This window comes from Carassius auratus, chromosome 38 (assembly GCF_003368295.1).
Source record: "Carassius auratus strain Wakin chromosome 38, ASM336829v1, whole genome shotgun sequence".
NCBI lineage: Eukaryota > Metazoa > Chordata > Actinopteri > Cypriniformes > Cyprinidae > Carassius > Carassius auratus.
In genome coordinates, this window is record NC_039280.1 from 20,099,643 (window position 1) to 20,119,280 (window position 19,638).

General features: G+C 38.0%; 1 protein-coding gene across 1 annotated transcript in view; it reads left to right on the forward strand.

The window, feature by feature from the left end:
• Positions 1–19,638, forward strand: part of LOC113057326 (ribosomal protein S6 kinase alpha-2) — a 56,562-nt gene that overhangs the window by 20,094 nt on the left and 16,830 nt on the right. The window contains exons 4-10 of the mRNA XM_026224676.1: positions 1,848–1,928; positions 2,379–2,458; positions 7,576–7,682; positions 9,421–9,458; positions 9,567–9,709; positions 17,776–17,846; positions 18,062–18,150. Coding sequence (XP_026080461.1) covers positions 1,848–1,928; positions 2,379–2,458; positions 7,576–7,682; positions 9,421–9,458; positions 9,567–9,709; positions 17,776–17,846; positions 18,062–18,150 — 609 coding nt within the window. The remainder of the gene's footprint in view (positions 1–1,847; positions 1,929–2,378; positions 2,459–7,575; positions 7,683–9,420; positions 9,459–9,566; positions 9,710–17,775; positions 17,847–18,061; positions 18,151–19,638) is intronic.

The window sequence follows — 19,638 nt, forward strand, 5'->3', positions numbered from 1 at the left end:
TTTCTTAATGACTGTGTTTAATAATCACTGTAATGTAATACTCATTTAGACATCTGCATATCCAAACTAGGATCTTGGGAGCTACAAGATGGCAGGCAGCTTTAAAAATTTGTCAAGTGCACAGCTTATTAATAGGGTGACAAATTATTAGTTTTTCTGCAAACATTTAAACCAATGAGTAGTAACCACTACAACATTCATATGAAGATGCTGTCAGGTTATTTGTGGTCATTAAAACCCATTAACTGAATTGCCATTATTTGGTAGAAATCCATATAAATGTCACAGGCATTATCTTGTTCTGGAGTGCATTTCACAAAAACAACTATGGTTGCAAGTTTCGTCATTACCAATATAGTTCAGTGGAACTTTTGACCATAGTTAGCTAACAATGCTTTTGGAAACATACCCCAGTTTAGCTTCTAATCATTGTTTTCTTTGTCACTTTTCCTGAGTTGGTAGTTTGTTGCCATAGTTTCTAATTAGTTTCACACCTGTTCCCTGTTCTGTTGATTATCATCAGTGATGTGTGTATTTAAGCCTCGGTTCTGTGTACATTGTTGATGTGAGATGTGTGCTGTGTTTATTAAAGTCTTGTTTCATGTTCATTCTGCGTCACGAATGATCCCTTTTGGGATTTTACTACTTCCTAACCATGACAATAAGACTGCCGGAGTATGCCAGTATTAATAGAAATTCGGGCTGTCAAAATAGCTGAAAAACTAAATTCAAATTTTGTACTGAAATATTATCAGAATTCCAATTATATTCTAATTTCAAATGCATAATTTCAGTTAGGGTGAAGAAAAGCTTTCGGCTTCTCTTCTGAGGCCACAAAAGGGCGCATCGAGCAAAATATTACTAATGCACGTTTATTTAAAGCATAAGAAAACATGACTGTGGAAGAAAAAAAAAACATATTATTTAAAATAATGTTTATAAACCAATTATAATTAATTAAGTTGCTTAAACAACTATAAATAAAACAGCGTCATGTAAGCATGCATAGTTTAATACAAAGGGCGGAAAGCCAGTCACGCAGATTACATTTTTTTTTATTTAAAAACATGAGATGCAGTGGGATGGGGAACAAAAACCCACCATAAAGTCTTGAGATATGTTTTTAAAAAGTTGAACTTACATTAATTTGACGTGGCTTTCTAAACAAGCAGCTCTCTTGTGCGAAATGCGAGTCCAACGGTGTCAGCTTGGTTTCAGTTTTGATGTAAACAAGAGCTTCTCCACATTGATGTTCTCTTTTTTTTCTACTGGCTGAATAGGCAACATAAACCTTATAATGCAATGACACTTACGTTGTCATCAAATCTCGAAAGCAACTGATAAACTCAGACACTCTTCTCACTCATAATAATGTTGTGGCATTCATGTGCGTTCAACTCGTAAATACGATCTATCCAACATGACTTTTGAAGACACCATTCATCTCATGTAGACTACAAATCTGTGAAAACTGTCAAAGTGTATTACATGTTTATGTAGTGTTTCTTTACATAGTGACATCGCCAACTACTGGCCTGGCATGCATACTACAGCATCTTCATTTGTTTTTGCAGATCAGCGTGAATGGGGATAATTTTTACAGCTATGTCACCTGTTTACAAAAAATGCAAAGGGAAATCTTTTCCATTTTTGGCATATTTAGAATGTACATAACATTTTTTGACTGAACACTTAACTTTCACGTGCAGATGATCTGTGCTTTACAATTTACTGTGCACTTGTGTGTTTTTGTCAAGGGAATTAATAAGAGTGAATCAATTATTTGTGATTATTTATTCAATATTTTATTTGTAATGCCTCTGCATTTTGTTTCTATGTATTTTAAGTGCGGGACAGAGTGAGATCGAAAATGGAGAGAGACATTCTTGCAGAAGTGAATCATCCCTTCATTGTCAAACTCCACTACGGTGAGTTTTTTTTTCCATTTCTCAAGAGGAGACTGTAAGCAACAGAACTAGAACATTTACACAGGAACCCCCTGTGCACTGCTGAAATGACAATGTTGTGGAGTGACGAACTACATGTAGCAATGCTTCTAACTAAACAACATTCTACAGTTGTATGACGGTAGCTCAGATGTTTACACAGAACTATAGCAGTATAGTACTATAGCTTACAGTAATGAACTATCATGTATTTTTTTTTTTTTCCATTAAAGATTATGTCTGATCTGATTGTAAAAATGTATTATATTATCTGATAATTATTTAATTAAAAATAGATTCCCAGTAGCTTGACTGCAGCATTTAAACTGAGTGGCATGTAACTCTTCAGGTTTTTGCAGTTTTTTTTTTTTTTTTTTTTTGTGCTTCTGAAAATAACTGCTTAAATGTCACCTTTGTTGCTTTTCCACTCAGCCTTTCAGACAGAAGGAAAGCTGTACCTTATATTGGACTTTCTCAGAGGGGGAGATCTTTTCACACGCCTCTCAAAAGAGGTCAGTTTTTATGAAATAGCTCGAGTCAACTAAATATTTCTGCTGTTACTATACAGGCAAACGTGGCATGCTTGTTTGGTTCTAAATGCTTCTATAAAAGGAATAAATAATTCAAAAATCATCTTTATATCATAATTTCATGTTGTTGTCATTCCCAAATACTGGGTGCGTATACCTGGTGTGCAAAATAAAATATAAAAAATAAAATAAAAATAAAAACCAAAATAAAAAATAAGTCAACAAGTTCAGACCGCTCATTTGCATACAGACATGGCATTTACTTTCTTGCAAGCAACCCGCCAAAATAAAAGCTTGCCGATTTTATGTTTGAAAATGATGAAAATTCATTAAAAAAGTTAATGTTAGCATTGTATTTTTAAGTACAAATATAATAGTGTTATCACACTGATTATTATGTTTATTGTTTTATTAAAATCAAAAAATGCAATAATACTTTAATGACTATTTTTATTTATTTAATTTATACTGTTATATTTATTGAGTCACACTGTGTGCAGTGTAAGAAACAATCCAAATCTCCACCTTTATTTTCTCCATGGTACACAAAAGAAGATGTTTTAACAATGCGCTTGCTGCACTTTTCGAGTGAGAGTCAATGGGAAGAGATGTTTGTGTTTTGTTCTCCTGGGGAGACAGTCGTAAATATAGATTTGGGATGACATGACAGTGAGTAAATGAGTAGACAGTTATAATACCAGTTTGTGTCCACTCATTATAGGTTGAGCTGAGTTGATATTGCTCAGTGATAGGCTGTAAACATTTGGTCATTCAGTGATGACCAAAACATCCACATGTGCATTATGAACTGTAATGAAGATGTCATTTGGTCTGAATGCCTTGGTAATTAAAGGCATGTCTAGCATCTATTTTCTGATGGGTGGTGTAATTGGTCTCTCTTAGCCCTAACTCAACTGTAATTCTCCTTAATGGAGTGTTTGATTTTCTTGATCACATCACTTTCTTATCTTCTTAAACTTTCCTCAAGGATCTGTTTCCTTCACGCTTGGGAACAAATCTGATTATTGATCTATTGACAGCAAAGCCTTTCTGAGCTGTGAATCACACATTAAAGCAGCAGAGACTATCGCAGTGGAAAATGATCAATGCTGATAAGGATTAAGGGGAAATAATTTGTTTTACATTGATTAGCACAGTTTGTGTCTGGCAGTTGTATAGAGTTTGTAATTTATCCCCTGCTGAAGATATTCTCATCCACTGAAAACAAGGACATGTGTGTGTGTGTGTGTGTGTGTCATATTTATAACAGAGTTCTTTAACCAATAAGTCAGTGGTTTAACGCTATAAAAAGTACATGCGGCAAACCACCTACTGTAGAATAACTTTGTTGCCGTGGCAATCGGAAGAGAGATGACAAGGTTTATTTAAAAGCATAATCTTGGGCTTTTAAGATGTGACATCATCGCGTGTGCTGGTAGTTATACTGATAGGTAATGTACTGTTTTCCCCAAATGATGACATCTATTTCTGTGCTACAGACGTGTGCACTGAAGGTTCAAGGCACAGAAGCGTTTATGGCTGAAAGCAAGAAAGAATTGTTTGCATTATCTATGACAAGGCCAGTATTTTATAAAAAAAATAAAAAATAAAAAATAAAAACCTCAACAGATGGCTCATACTGAGTGCATGTTCTTTATTTTATTTTATTTTCATTTATGGAAATCAGTTGTTGCTAAGTCAAGCATTATTACTACGGCCCATACTTCTAGTTTAAACAAACCCATAAGCCTAAGTTTTGTAAATGGGTTGATACCTCAAATCATGCAGCTTATTGAGGATATGTGTGCTATTGCTTATGCCCAGACTTGTGATTTGCACGTGATGGATGATAAAATTAATAATATCAGAGTTTATAAAGCTCTTTTGACTTGGGTGAGTAGGCAGCCTCTTAAAAAAGCCCGTCAGTGCTGTAGAAACCACTCAGAGCTTCTTGATAGCTACCCAGAATGCCCTAGCAACATGACACAAGCTCACATTTTCTTCTAAAATATATGTAAATTGTGTTTTGTGCCATTTATAGATTCAGTTTAGATTGGGTTTACACACATTATTCCCGTGGGACTCTCCCACTCAAATGCATTTTGTTGTTCTGCGTTTGAAAATCTCCAGCACGTAGAACGACTTCACCCCAGTATCTGGCCTCTCTGTTGAAAACAGCCCCACACTTATCTGGAGCAGACGTTTCCTTCAGACATTGATTAATGTGACTCGTTCGCTCAGCTAAACATGCTGTTTTCTCCACCTGTCTGGGCTTTATTTTGCACGTCACTCTTCATCAGTCACATCATTCTGTCTTTATTCTGGTTGTGTAGAGAGAGTTGTATTTATTAATTGCCTGTGGAGGTCTTTGTGTCATTTTAACATCATATAGGCCACTTTGCTTTAGGATAACGAGATTATATGCAATCAGGCATGAATTGTTGAAATCACTTCTCTCCACCAGGCCTTTTTAAATTAATAATTAACTGGTGTAATTTTAGAAAATGAAAACGATTTGCCAAGTTTTCAAACAGCAAAAGGGGATTGAATCACATCTACGATCAGTCACTCACAGGAAATCGAGAACCTTTTTTATTAATTTTATTTATTTGATATAATTTCTTTAAAATGGAAACCTTTTGTAACAATATGCATTACTATTCAAAAGGTTGTGTTTTATTTCCTTCGAAATAAATATTTGTATTTAGTGCGAATTTGTTAAATTGATTAAAAAAATAAGGATAGTAATGACTTATATAGTTACAAAATAATTCTAATTTGAATAAATGCTGTTCTTTTTTACTTTTTATTCATCAAAGAATCCTGAAAAAAAGTATCACAGGATCCAAAAATATTAAGCAGTTTCCAACGTTGATAACCAATCAGTATATTAGAATGATATCTGAAGGATGTAGTAGTAATCAAGTAGTAATGACTGATAAAAATTCAGCTTTGCATCACAGAAATAAATTATATTTTAACGTATATGAATGTAGAAAACACTACTTTAAATTGCAAATATATTTCACAATATTACTGTTATTTGATATAAAAAAATGCAGCCTTGATGTGCAGAATAAACGTATTTTCTTCATTAAAGCTGTTTATTTTTTTGTATTTATTTGTCTGGAACAATGCACATTAATAATACATAGATGTACAATGTGCCAGAATTAGCCAGAAGGCTATTTTGCATATGCAGTCCCTGGACTGATGGTAAAATTGTCACCCAAAAAAAACCTATATATAATACATACATACGTTATAATACACATAAAGTCATGCATAATACATACTGTGTAATTCTATCCCAACACAATAAAAATCATCATCCGCTTAAATATTATATTATAAATAGTACCAACAAATTAACATCAGTTCACTCATACACATACAATCCAACTATTAGACAATATCAGAATCAGAGTGAGTTTTATTGTCATAATAATAGATAAATAATATGTAAAAAAAATAATAATAATAAAAATATACAAAATAGACAATGCACAAAAAGCCAAAAAATAAATATAATATAGACAGTTATGATGTACAGGTATGATGTGTGCAAATTTGAAATGTAAACGAGTATGGTGTTAAATGGGTAGAACAACAGTTTGCCAAAACAAAGCACAAACAAAATATAATATATACAATTATGATGTACATGTAAAATGTGTGCAAGTGTAAAAAGTAGGCAAGCAATATACAAATAAAACTGATATAAAATCAATAATAATATAAGCATACAGACAAACCTTAATCATTCAGTCAGTACTAAACCAAACAACCTCATACATAGCATAAAAAAAAAACTGGTAGAGTGTAAGTTTTAGTGTCTAAAATTAATGTTGAAAACGTTGTCTCTCTATTAACTTCTGATGTGCAGTCTTGTACCTTTTGGTGCCGATAAAAGTTTGATCCTGGCTTATAATAAGATGACTTTTTTTATATGGGAAAATGAATGGGGAAGATACTTGAGAAACGCAGGACGATGATGGCTGGGCACTGGTGTATAATTATTATAAACAGTGAATAGCCTTAAGTTTAATTACAACCATAAACTGTTTTTGCTAGATTGCTAGTGCTATGCAAGTGTTTTTAGGGTGAGTGACATTCTCATCTCACTCTGTAGATCATTTTGTTGGACGAAAATGTGTAACGATAGCTACACTTTACATAAAGAGCAACCCCTGCACATTTACTTCCTCTGACTAATCAGACTCTCTGTAAGTGTGAATTAAAAAAGGAACTGGAGCACTTTTAGCGAGATATTCGTGCACTTGATTCAATTTGGATTCTCTGCACAGAAGCGTGCCTGGGATGTGAGACGTAAATTAATTACCTCTGGTGCTCAGATCTCTCATCTGGCTGCAACAGCTGCTGCTCTCCTGGCTGGAACTTGTTACGCCAATCTACTCTCCTCAATATGGCACTCTCTGTCCCCTGATGCTCTCCACACAGTCGAAATAAATCTCCCGGTGATTCAAATTAGCTTGGAAAAGAGCAGTTTGTGGACTTCCAAATGTAAGAACACACTGTGTTATTGCAGTCACTGGCCAGGTTCTGCTTTAAAGGAATATGCTGAGTTATTTACAGCTGACTTTTATTTTAAGTGCATTAGCATTAATATGATTCCCATTTGATTTTGTGAACTGCAGGTACAGAGACTTACTGCATAGACATTCATTTATAACTTAGAACTATCAGCCAATTAAAAATGCTATTTTAAGAAATGCCACGCAATATGGTATGACATCATTTCACGTCGAGGTTGACTTGTTCACTTATTTAATAAACACAGGTAAGACCCAAAAGAGCTGGGTTCCTATTAACTTATACAGTACATTTTAGGTAAAGCATTAGCTAAATAAAAATCTAGATTTTGGTCTTGTGGATGCTTGGATCCCCACTTCAATGCAAATATTTTTTCTCCAGGTGAAAATCATAAGCCTAATTTCTACGAAAAGTAATAATACATCTCTCTTCAAATAAGCCGCATGATTTGAGGTATGATTTGTGTCCAGGATAAATAACATGACAAAATGTAATTACTCATTTATGATGTTTTTTTTTTTTTGTTTGTTTGTTTTTTTTTCTAGGTAATGTTTACTGAGGAAGATGTGAAGTTCTATTTGGCTGAGTTGGCCTTGGCTTTGGATCATCTTCATAGTCTGGGCATCATCTACCGTGATCTTAAACCAGAGAAGTAAGACCAAACCCCATGTATTATCAGTAAACAGCAATCATGTGTTCTAATTTACTCTGCAGCCTACTTAAGTGCCCTAGATAGTGACCTTATGCCTGTAAGACCACAAGAGTGACCTTGTGTTGATAACCTCAGCATGACTTCGATTGGACGTAATGCTCAGGAGGGCTTAAGTCCTGCATTTTCAAGCAGCAGTATAATCCACATCTGGATTAGAGTCAAAAGAACTCTGTGAAACTCTCATGTAATTACAGTCATAATTCAGAGGTTCAGACTGGGTGATGAGAGCGTCCTGTTTCTTTGGTGCAGTTACAGCAGCATCTGTTTTCTGTCCTTCTGCTGGATTCAGAGGGCTTGGCAAAGCTTATTCCCTAACATTACACTGAAATGTGTACAGTATAGACGAGCTGTACTACACTATTGTATAATCTAGCACATCATTGAGATGTTTTGTTCCAAAAGAGAAAAAAAGAAAAGAAAAAATAACATTCTGAGTCCACTTTAGACATTCTACTAACAGTAAGTAACTTTGCAACTGCATGTCAACAAGCAATCATCAGAGTATTTGTAGACTATCTGCTTAAAATCTACCACAGCATACAACATACTACGAAAACTTTGCAAGAATGTCAATTTATTCTACAAACCCTAACCTAACAGTCTACTCTGAGAGTTAGTAGACATGTAGTTGCAAATAAACAAGAATAAGTTGACATGTAGTTGCAAAGTTACTTATAGATAGTAGAATGTCTAAAGTTGACTCAAAATAAAGTGTAACAAAAAAAACCTATGGGTTATCAACAGACAGAGAGTTCTTATGAGACCTCTTATAGAGAAAAGGATAAACTAATCATTAAGCTTGTCCATTGTTGAATTTATTGTAGTAAACAAGGTAACCACATGAGTAGGCTAGCATAATCAATGTCATTCTTAAGAACCATTCCTGACCTAGACCAGCAGAAAAACATCCTTATTGTTGAGCCATGATAGCCTTACTATAATCCTTCCTGTGCTCCCACTTACAATAATGCTCTTTCATGGCATGTTTCTCTCATATCTACTCAAACAATGGGCTAAAACCAATGTCATCTGCACTCTGAATTGGCTCATGTGGGAGATTCATTGCTGGAAATAATGAAAGGGACACTCCATACGCTGGAAGAGCTATTTCTCCTTGCTCTTGTCTGAGAAGGTGAAAATGGAGGTGGCCTGAGAGCAGGTCTCGCTGGAGCGCTGTATTTCTCTTAAGGGCACGCTGCTCTGAGACCTGTCATAGGTGATTAATGGCATATAGGCAGAGGCAACCCAAAGGACACTGCACCAGTACATTCATTAAGAAAATATACGCTCAATCCTTTCACCCCTACACACTTACAAGAGCTTTAAAGGAAGTGTAGCGTTTACCTCGTTGAGCTATGGTATTCTTGATTGTGGTATTTAACTATATTTTTATGTATATTTTAATTTCATTCAATGTTATTATTATTTTATTTACACATACAGTGGTGGCCAAAGTGATTAGAACACTAGTATTTTCACCAGCTAAAAGAAAAAAATGGTTTAGGTCAGTTATTTTATTTTGCTGTAGTGTGTCAGAAGAAAATATCAGTTTGCATTTCTAAAAAGAAAAAAAAAGAACAGAAAGTGCAACATTATGATACCTTCAGAGTATCAGTACAGTACAGTAATACAGTAATATAGAAATTAAGTGTAATCCACTGTTGTTTCACCTTCCCAGCATTCTCCTTGATGAAGAAGGCCACATAAAGATCACAGGTAAGCAGGATTTGTTTCATGCGCTCTCACCACATGACCCAACTCTTTGTTTGTCATTGATCGAAGGCACAGTGTGTTGATGGTTTAATATCTTCTCTGCACTCTCAGATTTTGGCCTGAGCAAAGAGGCAATCGACCATGACAAACGAGCGTACTCGTTCTGTGGGACCATTGAGTACATGGCCCCAGAGGTGGTCAATAGACGAGGTCACGCTCAAAGTGCTGACTGGTGGTCCTTTGGTGTCTTAATGGTAAGTGTCCTTGCAGATTGTGAAGGATCATAGTGGGCTGTGTGAGCACTGCAGTGTTTTAGTGTTATGAGTGTGTGTAGCATTAGCCTGGGGCTCAAGGATAATGTGGCCGCAGCTCTGTGGGGTTCCCACAGCCCATTTTGGTACAAAATTACACATTACATTAGTTTGACTATGTTTTAATGTTATGTTAATGCATTAACTAGCCTTACAATGCTGCATTCCATTCAACTCAGAATTGTACATGTTGAACTGCATTTATTTTTGTATTTATTTTTTTATTTGAAGGTAAAAACGCAAATAGGTCGGCAGACAAAAAGACAGACAGACATTCAATCATATTTACTTGAAGCTTCCAGTGTTCCAATATAAAATATTAAAGGGGTTTTGTATTTTACATAAAAATTATCATAATTTAGAAGTAACAGGCTATTTTCTGTCTGGTTCTTTACCCCCCTTTTCTGAATGCTCTGTTTGAATAGGCGTGGTAGATTGTAGACTTGATAATAAACGGCCACTACTATGATTGGCTAATTGTTGTGTTTAGACAGTCTACATCCTTCGAAGATGGACGCTTCCACGCTTTTGGGCTGAAACATAAAATAACTCATATATACACATTATAAATATCGAGCAATCTGTAAGAAGAGACAAAGCAATAGTAATCACGTAATAAAACAGTTACTTACACTTGTGTGATGTGACATAACTGTCAGGTCTAATATAGTTGGCATGTCATGGTGTGCCTACTATGAAGAGCGAGGAACTAGGAGCAAGGAAGAAAGAGAACGCAGGAGGATCATAACCAACTGTCTTTAATGACATCGAGGGAAACACACTTTCCAGAACAAATAGTTGACGTTGTCGTCATCCAATGCCGTCACCACGAAAGGGAGATCTCTATGTGCTAGTGTGATGAAGCATGCAGCGAGAAAACCAGAGAAAACACTATTAAAAAACAAAAACAAAAACTAGGAGAAAGGGCCCTGCTTACTTTTTGTTAGGTGCTGTCTTCTGTCATGGTGTGTCTACTGTGAGGAGCAAGGAACTAGGAGTCTTTAATGACATCAAGGGAAACACACTTAAGACACGGAATCGACGATCAAGACAGCACAGAAAACTCAAAACAAGAAACCCTTTAAATACACCGAACTAGAGGAGGGACACAATGAAGAACACCTGAAATCAATAAACATAATTGAACATGAGGGAAAACTGGGTCACGGAAAGCACATGGGGAAGAAAACATGGAACGTAGGACTGACATGGCACAGTATCATCTTTTAATTAGCACAGCAATCTATCTGACAATCCCACATCAAATTGTGCCATGTTTGTAAATGAATGCATGGTAAAAGGACAGAGTTCTTACTGATGCTGTCTGGATCTTTTTTAAAAATAAAGTAAATTCACTACTTCCTAACATATTAGGATCAGATGGAAGGCAATGCAAAGACCACAGCTCTCCAGCTGGAGAGAACAGCAGTCCTTTTCTTCTGAGGGGTGTTCGTCCTTCCTTCGTGTTCGTTTCTTCTCATCCTCCTCATTCTTCTCATTCTCCACCTCCTTCTCATCCTCCTCCTCATTCTTCTCATTATCTATCTCCTTCTCCATTTCCTTCTTCTCATCCTCTTCTTAATTCTTCTCATCCTCCTCCTCATTCTTCTCATTCTCCATCTCCTTCTCCATTTCCTTCTTCTCATCCTCCTCCTCATTCTTCTCATTCTCCATCTCCTTCTCCATTTCCTTATTCTCATCCTCCTCCTCATGGTGCTCATCCTCCTCCTCATTCTCCTCCTTCTTGCGGTCAGTGTCGTATAATTTTATTTATTTGCTTATTAAATGTACGTTGAATGAAGTATACACTGGTTATAACCAACACTTCTATATTTAGCTGTAGATCATGCTGTAGACCATTACTCTGCCTCAGAAATCTGTCCAAAATCGGTTCATGAGGAGAAAACAGACATGTCAGCCAGACACTCTACTCTGTTAATGGCACTCACGTGGTGCTCGCATACTTATCACAGATGAAGTAAATAAAATGCAGAATTGTCAAATACGCTGCGTTTCAGACATTTGATGAGCACGGATACTTTATACTGCTTAATACAGCGCCATATATTTCGAGAATAAAGTTCAACATGATCATATGCTGTTTAGATGCTAATACAGAGGGATAGATACGCTTTGATCTGTGTAGTTTGATGAATGTGACTCAATACGACAGACGACTAATAAAACACAAATTTCTGGCCATTATTGAAACTGGAAAATGTTGAATAAACCCAAAACAATCATGAAAAGCTGTTTCATCATTAGCGCTCCTGCAGTCACTCTAGATAAACTGCGGCAAGTGAGTCATGCAGCTGCACTCAAAACACTCTCGCGGTACTCACGCAGTCTCAAGTCGGACAATATTTCTTACCGGTATGCCTAATGCCTGATGCTCAGCGAGTCAGCTGCCTAAGATCGGATGCAGCCAGTACTTCTCATAAGAGATTCCTGATGGTTTTAGAGGGTGGTTAGTCCTCGTCGCCCCCTGTAGTTCACAGAATGGTACACCAGGGTTCTTATGCCTTCAAGTAAATCCAAGCACTTCCAAAGACATTTCAATTTCCAGCACTTTACGACTGGCTAAATTACCTTTTTGCATACATACTCTTACCTTAGTTCAGCACATTCACGGATATCCCACAGACACCCTTACTTGTAAATTGTTGGATTTGTAGGCGCATTAGCAATTTCATTGTTCTAAACAAAATCCTCAAATTGCCACAGGCAGTGCATTTGGACCGGTACAACGTTTTGTATGAATTTCCTTACATTTATTTGATGTCCTTAGATTTTGTCACGATAACGATTAATGTTTGTGGGGGAATGACACATCATATTCATACATCTTCAATAGGTGATTTTAGTAGGGTTCCCCAGCATCATAATTAATCACACGGCATTGAACGCTACAGTTGTGTTCAGATCATGCGTCACTTCACTGGACTCTCTCCAACATGGCCATCATAAACAGCGGAAACAACGTAAATAAGAATGAATTTTAGTAGCATAACAGATGGTTAACCCATTCGGATTTTATTTACAGAACATGCACGAACATTCCTGATTAATGACTGATGATTCCACTGCATCTCACGGACTATGCCACAATTAATTCTTGTTTACGTTGTTTCCGCTGTTTATGATGGCCATGTTGGAGAGAGTCCAGTGAAGTGACACAAGGGGTATGTTTCTGAGGAACAATGTGGGACACCTTGCGCGGCGGTGCCCCCACCCCATGGGCAGACTCACTGATAGTGGTTTACCCATTTCTAGCACATACCACCTTACATGGTATATTAATAATGCCCAATTCCCCTAAACGTATTATTGCTAATGTATGCTCATGACATAATTGATAGATGCACTTCCACTTACGATTTACTTTAGCTATTTTATTTATTTTTCATTACAATTTATTCACATTAAATAAATTATAATATGAAATTATAGGATTAAAATTAATTGTAGTTGCTCAACACCACAGGAACAGTTAAAAAAAAAGTCTAACATCACAACTCAAGGGAAGGGAATTCACTCTTTCACTAATCCCTATATAGTGTATGGCAGTTGAGTTCACTATATCAGGAAGGAGTGAACAAATAAATAAGTGAACGGATTCGGACAGTGACGTATAGCCTACACTGCGCGTGAGACTTGGAGCTGTTGCAAAAACATTGCCATGTGTACTTTTATATTACATGTACCTAATTTTTAGAAAATAATACTAATAGCAGTAATACTCAAAATTACTTAATATTGCAGTTATACACATGCCTCCCGTATCAGCTTTGTGGTATATAATAAAATCGATGGTATATAATAAATAAAAAATGTGTAATGCTTTTATTTTCATAATCATTAAATCCTATTAAAATAACATACTGAGAACAAAAATTAACACACATAAACGTTCATAATTATGTATTTATTACTTTTAGTATCTTGATACTTGCTCAAGCAGCATTTTGCGCTCAGATAAGATGGTTGTTGAGCGTCCTCAGGTGACCGTTAATTTTACATCAGAATACACTACCTGTTATTAACGGAAAAATGTAAATTATCCACCAAATAATCATAATTTTTGTAAGTTAACAATGATGCCACCTCAGTAAATTAGTCAAATATTAAACTGAGTTAATCAAGCATTGATTATGCGTGACACAGTCTCAATTTGTGGGACGCATGAATTGGGCTTCAAACACTGTGTGCGCACGTGCTACCCAGGATGGGTGGTCACCCTAATTAAAGGTGAAATTGCCAGTTGTTCGTGGATGCTTTGATTCTTGTTGAATATCTAGTTTCTTCCAGCGGGGGAGCAGATCTTGTGTAAAGTTGTGAGTAGGTTGTATTAGTACGACTTTGACAAGCAATCGGGGGCAAAGTATCTACAGTATATCAAGTGCTCGCTCATATCAATTCAGTCCATTGCTTGACAAACAACACGGCGAATTCGCTTAAATTCATGACTTGAAATATGGTAAGATACTCTGTGGGAATCCTGCCAAATCCTGATTGAACGTTTCTTATGGAGATGGATTCTGTCAGGATCCTGCCAAGTCAAGCACCCACACCTGTTTCTTATGAACGAGCTAATCAAGGCACTAATAAACAGGTATCTCAGCCTCAGTTCTGGGTCAAGCCTCGAATAGTATTCGATCAGTTCTCCATCAAGCAACCAACAGGAACAGTCTCATCGTACTTGTCTTCCGAGCTCCTGCAAGCCGGACGTAATGTATACTCACCTTTGTGTTACACTAACCTGTGTCCTTGTTCTGCTGCCCTCAGGACCGCAGATCACCGTGTAGGGTCCAGTGATTCGACGGTCGCTGTAGTCTCCTGTGATTATCCCGAGCTGGTACTGTCTTCGGCATCTAAGAAGGAAGAGAACATTAGTGAGCGTTCCGTGACTGTGGCTTTGACACCTCTGTACCGATCGAACTCACCTGTTTGCTATCCCGTTCCATGTGATAACCATATAGCCCGCACTTGAATAACGGAGCTTTCACCGTGCACCTGAGGACTAAGGATACACAGAGCACTTGTACCTTTTAAATAAATACACTGTTCTGAATTCACCTACCTCTGTGTCCCGAGTTTATCCTGACAGGAGGCTCGACGCAAACCGAAAGTGAATTCAGCACAGCCCAAGGACAGTGCTTCCGCTAACCCCGCTTCCACGTTGGTGTATATGGCAAGTTCAGTCTCACGACCAGCGCCCTTCTCCGGCCTGGAGGAGGACTGCAATTAATTTTTATCACAATGCTTGCTCATCATGGAGCAACACATGACCCAATACCCTACAGAGAGATTCAAAAAATTTTATTATCCTGCAATTATCTGGGGCTGCGTTGAGATGGGCAGAAGCGTTGTATTTTCAGGAAACTGTGGTCACCTCATCCTTCCAGAACTTCATTTGCCATTTCAGAGAGACGTTTGGGGAGCCTATAGACGATGACTCTTCCACAGATCTTCCACAGATCTTCCCCCGATCGATCCCCCATTAACCCCAGGATGGGTTCCCGATCCCCCGTTAAGCCCAGGGTGGGTTCCCGATTCACAGTTAAGCACAGGATGTGCTCCCGATCCCCAGTTAAGCCCAGGATGGGCTCCCGATCCCCAGATAAACCCAGAAGTGGCTCCTGAACCCCAATCAAGCCCCGAAGAGACTCCCGATATCCCATCAGGCCCCGAAGAGGTTCCCGATCTCCCAACAGACCCCGAAGAGGTTTTCCGTTCACCAGCTCAGGTTTGCGCGGAGTCCCCTGCTGCACTGCAGCCCTTCAGACCCGTGTCTCCACCTTGGCCCGTCAGCCCGCCAGCTCCACGCCGTCTCTGCATCCCTTCGGCTCCACCGAGGCCAGTCTTCCCAAGGACTCCTCTGGGCTCCCTCATCCATCCAGACAAACCTCGGTCGGTCGTCGCCCAGCTTCTGCCATGGACTTCCATGTCTCCGGCTTCACCTCGACCCTCCACCCCTTTGGCTTCACATGGCTCCTCCCTTCCTTTGGTACCTCTGCACATCCTTGCTCGTCTCATCGTCGTCCTGGTCAGCCAAGTTCTCAGCTCTGTCTCAGGCACCGGCGACGTCGACCTGGTCCGTCGAGCACTGCGTTCTGCTGGTTTCCGTCATGCACCCTGGGTCCGCCTCCGTGGATAGGCCTGGGGATGTTGCCCAAATCCCCCTGTCAAAACTCCCCCTTGGTTCCTCCCACTGTCGGCTCCACCATGGTGTTGGCCTAAAGATTCTCCAGGCTCCACGTCCTCACGACAGACCCCCACATGGCTGGAAGGAAAGGTCCACTGGGGCGGACCCTGGAGGGCGGGGTAGTGTCAGGATCCTGCCAAGTCAAGCACCCACACCTGTTTCTTATTAATGAGCTAATCACTAATAAACAGCTATCTCAGCCCCAGTTCTCGGCCAAGCCTCGAATAGGATTCTATCAGTTCTCTGTTAAGCAACCAACAGGAACAGTCTCATCGTACTTGTCTCCCAAGCTCCTGCAAGCCAGACGTAACGTATACTCAACTTTGTGTTACACTAACCTGTGTCCTTTTTCTGCTGCCCTCAGGACTGCGGATCACCCTGTAGCATCCAGTGATTCGACAGTTGCTGTAGTCTACTGTGATTATCCTGAGCTGGTACTGTCTTCGGCATATAAGAAGGAAGAGAACATTAGTGAGCGATCTGTGCCTGTGGCTTTGACACCTCTGTAACGAGCGAACTCACCTGTTTGCTATCCTGTTCCATGTGTGACTACCATTCAGCCTGCACTTGAATAACTGAGCTTTCACCGTGCACCTGAGAACTAAGGATTCACAGAGCACTTGTACCTTTTAAATAAATACACTGTTCTGAGTTCTGTGTCCCGAGTCTATCCTGACAGATTCGCTGTCTGATAGTTCCTGGCGAGTGATAGCTGTCGCAAGCAGTTTGAGCCGTGCGAGCCGTTGAGCATACTTACTGAGCAGTGGTGCCACGTATATATGTCCCATGTCTAATAGGAGAGTGGTAGTGATTGGAGCGATTTGACAGCTGACTGCATCAACTGGTCACAGCCTATGCCTCCGTGGCCTGACTGAAATAACGCTGCACTTGATGTCTGAAAATTATATTTATTGGACACTTCCTCACAAGATATACATCAGTTGATCTCTTCTTGCTGCTGTACTGGGCCATAGATTATTCTATTAATTAAAAAAAAAGATCTGCTTAGGCAAAAACACCTTCTATTATTGCCTTGCAGCTGTTGCTGGTAATTGCTTCTAGATGAGGGTACGTCCTCTGAAAATTTCCATTTCCTTTGAAGCAACTGACTCACAGCCATTGTTGGAGCAAATCATTTTTGAAGAGGTGCACACTTATAGGTATCAAGAGCTCAGATGAATACGACACCTGATTTCAAGAGCTTGTGATTAATGTTGAGATGAGTGAAGTATAATTTATGCTCAACTAGCTACACCCACCAAATCTACCATTGGGGACTTACTGGAATACACAGCCAAATCTTGACTCATTGGGCAGACAAAACACAACTGGCTCAGCAACATGACCTTTTGTGGTACAGAAATTAGCCAAATGACCTTTAAAGGTTTGACAGTGAATTCAGGACATAGGGACTATTTATAGGGTCAAATTGATAGATCAGTATTGCATTCAAAGTTCTCTAAGCTCTACCTTAGTAGATTATTTTAAACTGTATTATCAGCCAGCTCTCAGTGTAAATACATTTGACCCGAGTTGTTGTTTAGTGGAATTGTTGTGGACTCTCTTTTTAAAACTACAGCCCATTTTAACTGGCTCATTTTAAAATATCCACAGCATAACCCAGCCTTAAAATGAATTTACTCACAGGGAAAAGTGTTACATAAGAATGAGCACGCTGAGACAGATTTAGTTTCACAGTATGCGCTGTTACTGTGTAGCAGTGCTGAATACACACTTCTCTTATTGTATCATCCGTACATAAACTTGCTAGAGCAAAGCCTAATGCTTCTATTACTGTCCCCAGTTTGAAATGCTGACTGGATCCCTGCCATTTCAAGGCAAAGACCGCAAAGAGACAATGGCACTTATTCTCAAGTAAGAATTATTGTTGTATTTGTGCATTTTCTGACAGCCTGATGTTTTTATTTTTTTCTTGGTTTAAAGATTTGTAATTCTAAAGTTGTCCCCACAAATGGATCTGTCAAGATGATTTGTGATGTTTCTGGCTATGTATCATAGTCTCATTTATTTTCAGAAGTAAATAACAGATTTAATGTTGTTTTTTTTTGTTTTGTGTTTTTTTTTCTCAGGGCAAAACTCGGTATGCCACAGTTCCTCAGCCCAGAAGTCCAGAGTTTACTGCGGGCTCTTTTCAAAAGAAACCCTTCCAATAGACTAGGTAGGCTACCATACATGAACCAAACACTGCCATAAAGCAGCAAATATTCAATTCACCTGCAAGCTACAGTCTCTCATCCATAAAATCCTAATCCAGCCAAGATGGTTTGCCAGTTATAAACTGTAAAAAGTGGTAACCTGTGATTATGAGAAAACCAATACATGTGCATAATTTCTGGAAAGCCCGAAAGACCTTCCATGAAAGTCTTACTATTGAAGTTCTTTACTCACCCTCTTTCTTTTGTTTTTTATATTTCCCTCCCACTGTTGGATGTAATTTAATGTTTGCATGCAGATAGTACAAGTGCAAAGAAGCAGAACCTCTAATAAACAAAAAGATATCTTGAAGCATTTTAATAAGCTTAGACCTTTAGTGCACTCAGAAGGCTCTGTTATTACGTAGAGGTTACACTATTAGCTTGGTGTTTTTCATTTATTGTCCAACTGAGAGGAATGATGATGATCGCAGATTTTTGTATCTTTGTGACTGTAAGGATGGGAATCATAAATAATTTATTGATTCTTGGTGACTCTTTTAAGAAAATGTATGTGTTTTTTAGGAAGAAAAAAAAGTACAAATTTAGAAACAATTTCTTTATGTGAGATAAAATATAAAACAAAACAAGCAACATAAAATGACACAAGAGGAGCTCATTTCAGTGGACTAGGGGTCATCAAAGACCAGCAAATCACTGATTTAAATTGTTTATTCCAGTAGAAGTGTAAACAATATGAAATGCTGAGCACAGTAAATATCAAATGGTCACAGTGATACCTCTTTTAGTTGAACATAGTGTAAAGCAATTGTGTATTGTTCTTATGACAGCAGCAGTGGGCATGAATCTCATTTTAGTCTGAGATGATTTCCTATGTGAATGACTGCAGTCAGACTTCCAGACGCTGCTGCTGAATGTTTGTCAAAGCTGAGATTGAATTTAGCTGGGTGAATCATTTTATCCATAATTTATAAGGCAGAGATAAATGCTATCGAGACCTTGTGTTGACTGTGGCTTAATATTCTTCTGCTTCAGATTAGTTGTATACATTCCAGCCAGGTCCCGACTCACTCGTGTATGACTACTAACATAGTTTGAATGTTAAAATGAAAATTTCATTTCATTTCATTTATTTATTCTCTTTTCATGGTAATGCAACACAAAATACCAACACAACAAACCAACAAACACACAAAAATACATTCCATGACAAGAAGAACAGGAGTAAGATGAAGAAAAAAAAATCTTATAAACTCCTACCCCATTCTTATATTAAGAAAATTACAAATTACAAATTAGATGGCCTCACTGACATGACATATATAAAAAAACAAACAACAACGACTCCAGCAACAAAAACAATGACGAAACCATCATTGTTGTTATAGTTTTAATGATTTTCACATTCATCTCCGTACAAATTAAATATCTTCTGTTTATACTTATATTTAAATTGAAGAATATTTGAACAACATTTTAAATCATTTTCTAGA